This window comes from Centropristis striata, chromosome 16, assembly GCF_030273125.1.
Source record: "Centropristis striata isolate RG_2023a ecotype Rhode Island chromosome 16, C.striata_1.0, whole genome shotgun sequence".
Taxonomy (NCBI): domain Eukaryota; kingdom Metazoa; phylum Chordata; class Actinopteri; order Perciformes; family Serranidae; genus Centropristis; species Centropristis striata.
Genome location: NC_081532.1, coordinates 16054052 through 16065057, shown reverse-complemented (window position 1 = coordinate 16065057; position 11006 = coordinate 16054052). Strand labels below are relative to the sequence as shown.

Genomic DNA, 11006 nt, shown 5'->3' with positions numbered 1-11006 from the left:
CTCTGATTAAGCAGATGTTCAGAAAAATGTCTAGCAGCGCTGGTAAAACCACATCACATGCATATCGTCACCCGATTAAAATAATCGCCTAACTCATTTTTTTCAAGTTTTGCAGGGAAAAAACTAACATATGACATTTATTGATCAGTTCACTCAAAAATGATGAAACAGAGGATGGCTATAGGCATAGTAATAACACTGTGTGTAAATTATGTAACTTAAGAGAAATAAATGACTTAGGCAATTTTTTAACATGCCTTTGTGACTTAAGCAAGACATGGTAACACTTTATTTTGAAGGTGTCTACATAAGAGTCACACAAGCCTGTCAGAAACATGACATGACAAGTATCATGAACATTAATGTTACTTCACAGTGTCATTAATGTTCATGAAACATCCCATGTCATGTTTATGACACACTCATGTCACTCTTATGTAGACACCTTAGAGTATAGTGTTACCAATATTAGTGTCAACAATAAAACACTGATAAACTAAACTGATAACTAAACAATCTCCCTCTAGCTCTTCTTTGCTGGGTTCTTATCTGATGCCTATGAATGTGGCAAATTGTCAAAGAAGTGATGATCTTAAAGGGGTAAAATCACATGATCTGATCAACTGAGGATGTAGGCGATTTTACCATAGGTGGCCGGCGTCATGAGGAGATGATTTAGGGGGAAAAAAATTTTTTTGACAAAAAATGACTTAGGCGATTATTTTGACAGTGTGACGTTATGCATCGTAAAACAGGTCCATAAACACATCACTCACAGCAGACAAGAAAATAAAAAATACACATTTTTTTTGCCTTTAGTGACCCTGTTAACTGGCGACTTTTAGCCGTTACTACCGTACTACAGCGTACTTAGTATAGCTGCTAGTTAACAGTTAACATAGACAGTAGTTAAACCGTAACATTTCCAAACGCCTACTTACAACACACAACAGCGATAAAACAATGTTTGCACCAAACGTATCAATGTGAAATTACTGTTCAAGGATAATGTTCAGCTACTCGGCGGCAGCTCAAAATAAGTCGAACACTTTACCTTAAACTGGTCCTCATGAAGTGACTCCAAATGTGACTGGTGCTGAGGTATTCACGAGATGAAGTCCTTCATTGGTGTCCAAAGCGTCCAAAATATCGGTGGCCAGTTTAATAAATGTCCATTTAATAAGCAGCTTTGTAGAGGCAGCTCCGGAGGTCTCGTCTATGAAGTCGGAAAAAGCAGGGGAACAAGCTAAGCTAAGCGAAGCTTTTTTGCTAGTTTCTGTGTCGTTGGAACAGCTAGCTGCAACATTAGCTCGGTGACCTAATGCCCATTGACTTTTGACATTTAATAATTATTCAGTATGGGACACGGGTACAATTTTTGCTTTACCGGCTCATTTAACCACTCTAAACTGTGTGCTCTGTAATAGCAACACCACTTGGACAAACCACAAGGAGAGCAGTGACCGAAATACTAGAACAGGTAGTAGGTAGTAACTCACACTTATATTGGTTCGTTTTGTTTTAGTTTTTTTAATATGGTATATTTTTTGTTGCATGCTGGGGGAATATATTGCGCACATTTGAATATTGGAGGGATGTGAAGCTATATAATTACATCTTGGTATAAAATAAGAATACATTATTTTGGTGTATTAGTGACAATTTTGTTCATATAACTGTTATCCCAAGAGAATATACTTCAAAATATTAACCATTTCAGTAAAACTTTTCACCAAACCTTGTTAAGTGTCTCCTTTTATTTTGAAAAACAACTCTTTTATGGTGTTCTTTTGTGTTGGATATTATTGTGGCCATTCTTATGATTATTTTATGAGTAAATGTTTTATCTGTTTCATGTATTTTGTGTTTTATGGTGAGTGGTCTTATTATTTTTGTCTTTTTCTGCCTTTGTTTGAGTGAGCTCAATAATACACATTTCAAACAAATCATGTTGGCAATAAAGTACTGATCTTCTCTTTTTTTTAACAGACCTGTTAATTATGTACAGCTGCTTAACAACCAAATAGTTTTGGTATAAGTGCTGATTTCCTGTTCATTGCCTGCACTGTAATTGAAGATCTTCATCACTCCAGTAGTTCAAATCTTTTGTAGCCTATCCACTTTAAACAGACCTGTCTGTTTTTTCTTGCCATACTAGATTATTTCTAAATGCACAACACACAGCCCATTCGCCATGAATCCTTTAATGACAATGATCATTTGAAAAATATAGTGAAATACTTGACTTAAAAAAAGAAATAACTTGACAGCTTTGAAAACAGATGTGTGTAGAACAGCTTTGATTAGTTCAAAGTGTGAATCTGAAGGGAATACACAGCCGAGAATTAGAGACATGCAACACATTGTCAGAACACAAAAACTTTAAGAACAGCCAATGTCTTTACCGAAAAAAAACATACAACTCAACAGTAACCATCTGCACAATGTTTTGCATGTTATTGCACCAGACATGCAATCCAAAGCACATTATACAATAATTAAGCATTTAGTTTAGTATAAATATTACATCTCTAGGATTATTTTTCTCGGTCACATTACAGATGATGGAAAAGGAATTCAGAAAAGCATGGAGCGTGCTCATGTGGCTCCTTGGTCTACTTGGCACACTACCTGCTGAGCCATTTTGTTCCAAACATGGGCAGAGAGAGAAGCTTTAAACTTCACCAATTTGTCATATTTTCCTTAACAAGTAAATAACAACAGATGCTTGCCTCAATTTCAAGCCAAAGAATCTAGTATCATGACACCAGGACTCGTTTAAATTCTCTTGAAGTCATAATTAATGAATTCCCTCTAACCAAAAATAAGACAAATCATGAAGTGAAACATTTAAAAGTGACAGTTACAGCCTATAATAAGCTCATATATGCAAATGAATCACATGACAAGACAAAGAGAGGGGAAATAACTAATAATGACACATTAGCTGGTAACAAAAATATTTGGATAACATTATCACACTAGTGTGTGTTTTAAAAGGCCATAAATCTTGAGTTGGGAGTGAATCCAAAATGAAAAGTGCTCTGTGAATGAAGGCCAAAGTATTGTTTTTCATTTTGAGGATTCATTTGCATATTAAAGATGAGAAAGAAAGATAGGGGGCACAGGTAGAATCAAATCAATCGAGCATCATCATTCAAAAATCACTTGTATTTCATCTTAGAAAGGTGACAAGCAGCATTATAGTTTATGGGTAATTTGCAGCCTGCAGTTAAGTCATTTCCAAACCAAACCTGCAATGCACTCAAAACATACGGTACGTGATGAGTTTAATGGCATAAAGAAAAAAGGGGAAACAGCTCCTCCCCTGCTGCAGTGAAACCTTTCCCAGTCTGCCTTGTCACTGCGTGTCCTTAAGCTTTAAAAAGGTAGTGACTAGTGTCATAAGCTCTCTAAGTCACAAGTTACTCCAAGAAATAGCCAAGACCTGAGTCATTACCCTCGCTAGCGGCCTATTTGCACTAAACTGACAGCTGACGGAGCAGTGTAATTCTTATTGCCTTGGTCTTCCCGTTGCTCTTTTTTAACAGGTTTACCTACATGGTCCAAACCTGCTGGAAAATCCCCTACTGACAATCATGACATGGTGACAGTGTGGACAAAGAGTTAAAACACGTTAAGCATGGTTCGTCTGCCGAGAACTAGCTTTAATGGCGGGACAGAGTTTGTGTTGCGGTGGCTCTCAGTCCCAGTTCTCCCAGTCTTCGTCCATCTGGGGAGAAAAATTTAAAAGGGGTTAGTAAAACCTTCTCATTTAAGTATAAAATGTAGCATGTTTGAATTGAAAATGGCGTCTTATCCACTTTGCGCATGCATCAACATTGTGGTCGTCTCCCAAAGTCAAACTCAATTTATATCAAGTTTAAGCCAAGTTTTTACAATACAATTTAAATATTGGTGGATATTTACCATATATTGTAAGAGGATGAAGGATTTTAGTCATCAGAGGTCTGGATCTTAAGTTATCAGAGAAACTAGCTGAGCAACTGTTAGCTCCAGTTTAGCTCCAGCCACTCCACCAGCTTTCAAAACAGCAGCAGGGAAACAGATTTTTAAGGTGAAACTGCTTTAATCTGTGGTTTTACTACTTTAAACAAACAACGTTTGTCTTGAAGAGGAGGAGATAATTTGACTCCAGATTCAAACCTTCTAAAAATTTTTTTTTTTTTTTAAAAGGAAGGAATCCTAACAGGGAGAAACTGACTGTGATGACAGCACTGCTCTGTCTTCTGTTACCGTTTTGATTGAAACAACCATAGAGGTAGAAAATGACATACTGCAAGATTAATTTAATATTCTGTTAAATGTCATAACACCAACCTCTCCAGAAGCTTCTATTTTAGAGAGTGCCATTTGGACTTCTTCTTCTGTCATGTCCAGGTCGAAGTCTTTCTCCCAGTCCTCGCTCACATCGGTGCTGGACCCTGGAGATGTAAAAAGACACATTTGGAACTCTGCTGCTGCTTCTTCTAAGCCTATTTTGTGGAAAACTCATAACCAGATCACTGAACTAATCCTGTTTGGATTTTTACTCCCGAACTGGAAGAGTGAGAATCTCCCTGCCAACTGAAAAAACTCCCTCAGGTCATCATACCTTTCTTGCCATTGTTAGAGGGCGTAGATTTCCCGCTGTCAGAGTTAAGCTCGAACACTCTCAGGTCCTGCGGCCCCTCCTCCTTTGCCGCCTCTGGTTTCGAGGTGGGGGCAGACGCCCGCACTGACGCCCCATCAGTAGTGACGTCTGGCTGGGTTACAGCTTCCACTTGAGCCTCAACAGGTAAGTCATTCTTTCCGGGCCTCTGCTCTTCCTGTGTCTTGTCCGCGACATCTTCGAAGCTGGCTTCTATCAGTTTCTCGGCCAGCTCTGTGACAACGGGCTCCAGCCGCACTTCCACCTGAGTCGGCAGGCTGACGCTGTCGCTGCTGAATGAGAGGGTGTTGTCACGTTCTTCGCTTGGAGACAGGATGGGGCTCCGCAGGGTCGTACCCGTGGGAGGGGTCGAGGTCGTCTGGAGCAGGGTTGAGCTGTTGTCCAGTGGGTTTGTAAAGTTGAGTTGAGATGATGATGTGGCGCCGAGGAAGTCATCTGACAGGAAGAGCAGAGAGCCAGCGTAAGTGGCAGGCTTTAAAGTTGATCTGGTTATCTGAATGTAAAACTGAAGATAGCATACCTTCCTCTTCCTCCTCCTCCCAGCCTAAGGTCTCTGTGTGTGTGGTCTGTTCCGCTCTCTGCTTCAACGCAACTCTCCTCGCCTCCTCCTAGAGAACATCATCAAGAGTAAAATTTTGCAAGAGTTTCAAAGTGTGAATTGACACATTTTTAGCAACCTTCCTTAGATAATAAATGTCTGTTACACATCTGTGTGTTACAATCTGTTCTTGTTGGGTTTTTTTTGCATATAACATGGAAACGGCAGCTAAAATTTCAGCTTTAATATTTTTATACTTTTTGAAGTGAAAACACATACAGCCAGCCTATGTATGGTTAGAGATTATGTCATATGATTGGAAAAAAATGTTATAGAAAAAATAAAACCAAAAGGGGTAGGACCTGACAAGTGGCATGACATATTTATTTGGACTTTATTATTTTGTTTCTTCTGATTTTGCTATATTTCTGCAGAAAATGGTATCGTTATTCTCATCTGTTTCGTTTCTATTTTTATAGGGTTATTTTTTTCCATTACTCTAAATAATTTGTTTGTTTTTAACAACAGAGAGACCAATCAACCGATCAATATTGTTGATAAGATAAGTTAGTTCTCCTTGTGAACGCCTTGTTGTGTTTTCATTTTAGAATCAGTTTCATTAATGTAACACTACACTACCACACACTGTAGCTTCAAGACTTACCTTAGAGTTGAACTGACACCCCTCCAACACAGCACCAAAAGCAGAATATGATACAGTCAGCTTCAGTCACAGGATTCATTAAAGGGCTACTAGATTGCATTAGCTCATCCTGGACTTACTATTTTTATGTAATTGGTACACAGCATCTTCATAAACACTGCCTCTGATACATAAACATGTTTTAATCACATCACATTCATTTTTCAATTTAAGTGTCCTAAGATTATATAACACATAACCAGTGCTTTCTACAGTTACAGTAGGCAGATGGAGCCAGTGACAGTGACTCAGGACCTCTGGTTTGTCTCAGCCAGCAGGTGGCGCCAAACACAATTAATTGAGCTGATGGGAAAGCCATCGAGAGTATAGCCTACAAAGTTTAGAATACACAACATAAAATAGCATGATTACCTGATCCAACTGGAAGACTCTGTAGAAATATCTCTGCCAGAATTCTGAATGGGCTACAGCCACTGGCACCTGTAAATAAAACAACAAAACAGTCCTTATCTGGTTTACTGCACTTTCAATTCTTAATCACATTTTGTTCTTTTTGCACTTGAGCACTTATTATAGGTTGCTTTAAATAAAAGCATCTGCCAAAATGAATGTATTCTAAATGTATCAGTTTACACCAAAGCTGGAGGCTGTGTTCTGTAAGAATAAACACTGACAAAAACAATAATACATACCATTTTGGTGTAAAGGGCTCGTATAGAGGGACTGTTGACCAAAAGCTCTGAGATTTCTCCTTTCTTATCTTCCAAACTGAAGCTGGACAGCCAGTTGTCAAACTGCTCTGGGGGACCTGGAGACAAATAACTTCTCATTAAAATACATTCAAAAGATACCAAAGAGCATCGACAAATTTTTGGAAGGCATGTATTATCCCATCCATCTTACAATTACTCTACCTCACAATTATAACCTTTTTTGAATTAAATGGGTCACCACGCAAATCCAGCAAACTAATAATTCAGCACTGACAGCCATTAGTATTCAAATCCGGGCAACGCTTTAATAATGTCAAACAAAAGTGACTTAAAGTTGTGAGGGCATCTTTAAAAGGCTGCTAATAAAACATTTATGATCCAACACAAGAAAATATGTCCTACAGCAGCAAAAGGAAGTACAAGAACAGATGCATAGTGTAGGGATTAAATAATCTTAAAAAGTAGCATACGATAAAGATTGTCACCATCTACTGTTCAGTCAGAAACAAGACAAATTAAGCAACACCTTACTTCAAACGCAGTATAACTCAGTATAAGTCTTAAGTTAGCCTAAGCTAGCTCCCTGGTACAAAGTCTGTGTCATGTTCAATTAAGACTATGTAAATAGAGCAGCTCATATACAGCAATTGAGTGGGCGTGTTGATGACATTTCTTTCATACAACTGGTGCAAAACTGGAAGAATACAAACATGAAAACGCGAAGAAGAGTCGTTTAGATGCGAATGACAAGGAAAATGTATAACTGGAAAGACGATGAAATTTGATGAGGGCTGATGCCAAAATCATCAGACACATCTGTCGCCTACACCAAACAGAATTCCAGTACTCATACTATCAAACTATTTAGTATGCCAAAAAAGACTTAATAAGCAGTGTGCCAAGCCAGAATCCTTTTATGGTTATTCTTCTCACCCACAACTCTCTATGCAGCATGAATAAGTAAGTGGGTCAAAGTTCAAGGCGCAATGTAATGACGAAGCAGTCCCAATTCTGTGAATACTGCATGCAACAGCATGTGCATTGGAAGAGCAGCTGCAATAGTTACTAAAAGTATGCAACTAAAATATTTCCAGCAGGAGAGAACTTGTCAATCTCCTGTGGTGTGCTAAATGAGTAAAAGGGCAGGAGAATCAGGCAGAGACAACAGCTTGACAACTCCTTTACTGTGTATTATCTTACCATCAGGCTCATTGCAGTATGTAGCCGGGTCAGCTTGTAAACTGTAGAGACGTGCCTGCAGGACAAAGCAAATGCTTAGCTGTGGTTGTTTTGTTTCCACAAGCAAATCATGTGTTCACATTCACAGTTCTGCAGCGTCTTATGACAAAACATAAGAAGACTAATATCTGTCCTGAATCAGCACTTTGTTCAATATTTTTAAGGAGATAATACAGGAAGGTATATCTCCTATCTAAATGTTTATTAACAAGAACCTCTGCACAAGTATCATGTATAGCTCCTCTGTTTTAACATTAACAAACTTATTTGTGATGCAGCCAACCTGTCGTTTTAACAGGTGAGTCTAAGGTCATTTTTTTTCCCAGGTAAAAGTACAAGTTGCCCACCTTCGAACTGTCGTAAACCTCTGTAGTTCCTGCTGGCGTTGCCACCAATGTGATGACATCACAGTCAATGGTTTTATCAGGAGGTGGAGCAAGCGTGTCTGTTATCACCCCTAAGAAACTAGAGAGGCCCTTCTTCACCTTCTCTGTGGTCTCATGGGAACCTTCCACCTGGAAAGCATCATCAATCGAGCAATTATTATCCCATTCATACAGCATACATGCAATGATGCAGTTGGAGGAGAGACTTGGATTAAAAACATTGACCAAGGAGAAGGTCGGAATTTACCGCAAGCTTGTTTCTGACAGCAGTGGCAGTAGCCACAATAGAGCAGGTCGTGTCATGTTGCACCACAGTGGAGAACTCTGTCAGGTCTCGCTTTATGAATTCTAAGGCCTCAGATGACTGCAAAGAAAAATGTCAAATAAAAAACAAGAAACAGGTTCTGTGTCGTTCATTCCAACAACACATAGAGAACATATAAGATTAATATGAAAACTTTAAGAAAAGCAGTAAAAATGACTATAAATAATGAGGCCTGATTTACCTCTGATATTTTTCAGAGAACACCACAGCTCAAATTTCTTTTCACACAAAATGTTCTGAGAATTAATAGCTGAAATTTTCTGCATTGGACAGTTCTTTTACCTTAACAATGCTGTGCAACCAGTTTTTATTGGCAGAGGTTTCAGAATCATGCTACCCCTAAAAGGATGACAATAGATTTGGACATAAAGCTGTAAAACTGCATGGTCAGCTTTTTGTGGACTTGAGAAGCTCAAGTTATTTGGGGAAAAAACTGCTATTGCAGACTTTTATAGACCACTGCATCTCTATACATACATTTTACTCAGTCAGTAATAATTATGCCTGACCTTTCATGACAACTACAAGGTTCCTAGATCTTTGTCAAACTCAAGTACTTTAAGCATTTTGAATATGCATTTTCAAGCTTTTCTAGCACCTCACAGCTGCAGTAAAATACATGTTTATTTACAGAGCATACAGTGGTATGCTGCTTATTTCGCTTCTTTGTGAATTAAACTGTCGTTATTGTCATTTCCGCACATGCATGACTCATACATACAGAGAAAATTGTGTTACACAGGAACCACAGTGCTACACAAAAAGACCATACATAACACACACTAGATACTAAACTAAAAACAAGTATTAAGTAATAAACACTTTTAAAAAAATAGAAATAGTGCAGTATGACATATACTGCAATAAAATTGTGCAAAACAAACATAAAACGAATATATATATATATATATATTGCATTAAATTAGATTATATTGTTTAATACATTTGTGTTTAAAATGTGTCACCTGTTTGAAGATCAAGAGTACTTTTCAAGCCTTGAAAACGCCACATTTAAACTCAAGCAAAGGATTTCTAGACCCAAAGGAACCCTGCAACTATGTGGACACTGTGTACTGTTTTATTACTCGACTGCAACTATATATGGATTTTAGACACTGAAGGGAGAGTGGTAAGTTAGCTGGTGTAGAAAAAGTCTTTAGGGCCACATCAGACAAAACAGGGTAATACTGAAGAACAAATGTTACAGTCAGAAGTACTAATGAAATGTATCGATGATGTGGATGACTTCTAACTGTGGATTACCTTATCTTTGACGGCCTGGAAGCTCTGCTGAAGCCAGCCTCCCCACCAGCCTTCTCTGTATTCACACAGACATTTAAAAATTAGCTTTCAAAACGGAAAATAAATTATTCCCATAATCATAACACCACAACTCCGAGATCGTTGTTGATCCATCAAAATGCTCGAAATGGTTTGTCAACATAGCGAGACGTCAGACTTATTGACTGACAGCTGTTGACTTTCTCAAGCTATCTTTAGCTAACTTAACACATCCACAGCCTAGCAAGCTAAACGAGTTAGCTAACGTCAGCTACCAGAGCCACGTAAGCTAATTTGCCGAAAAATGCCACGAATGCGATTGTTAGGCCGAACATAAATGCTTGGCGTAAAAATAAAAATATATATACATTCAACCTGTCTGTTACTGCGTTATTTCAGCCTCTTTACACCACAGCTAACAAGGCTATGCTAACGGTAGCCAGGCTGTGTTTTGGTAAACAAATGCACTTCCTGAACTGGTTCCGTGAGCTGTAAAGTACATCGTTTACACAAAGTGACTATATCGGATCTTATTGGACACATAACACATTAAGAAACACTATACGAACGCGATGTCGGTGGTCTCTGCTATATTATATTTTAAAACAAAAACTAATTTGCGAGTTCACTCTCACCCTTCAGCCATCTTCACACGATGACATCATCAGTATTTACTGAACTCTGACCCGGTTGCATGGCTTTGAAATAATACACACGTGATGCGATGTGACGTCCTTCCAGCGATATACAGATAATCACATTCACATATATAGTGAGAAATCGATGTTTTAAATAATAATCTTTGAACAGTTTTATTTACAGTATTTGTGCTCACTATGGTGGCTGCAGAGGACCAAATCGGACGGCAACGCGAAAGACTGAGCAAAGGATGTTGTAGTTTGGGGAACCCTGATGGCTACATGGACTTATTGAAATAATGGGAGAGCTTCAGTTGTTCTCTATTATTTTTGTGTATTGTTAAACACACCATTTTCATGTGACTTTATACTATAAATGAGTTCAGAGCTACAATTAACCAAAAAAAAGTATTTTGATAAATGGTTAATCATTAAAGAAATGTCCATGCAATTTTTTTTTGTTTCAGCCTCCAAAATGTGGAGATTTACAGTTATTTTTTTCTGTGTATAAGGTCAGAGCTGTAATCAACAGAATAAAAACAATTATTTT

General features: G+C 38.2%; 1 protein-coding gene across 1 annotated transcript; it reads right to left on the bottom strand.

Annotated features, from left to right (window-relative positions):
- Positions 1–2188: 2188 nt before the first annotated feature.
- On the bottom strand, positions 2189–10539 carry bsdc1 (BSD domain containing 1). Its single transcript, XM_059353676.1, has 11 exons — positions 10454–10539; positions 9801–9855; positions 8460–8576; positions 8174–8341; positions 7788–7842; positions 6567–6682; positions 6286–6354; positions 5193–5280; positions 4616–5107; positions 4342–4445; positions 2189–3733 (listed from the first exon to the last, which is right to left on the bottom strand). The coding sequence occupies exons 1-11, from the start codon at positions 10462–10464 to the stop codon at positions 3704–3706; spliced, it is 1305 nt and encodes a 434-aa protein (XP_059209659.1). The 5' UTR covers positions 10465–10539; the 3' UTR covers positions 2189–3703.
- Positions 10540–11006: the final 467 nt, after the last annotated feature.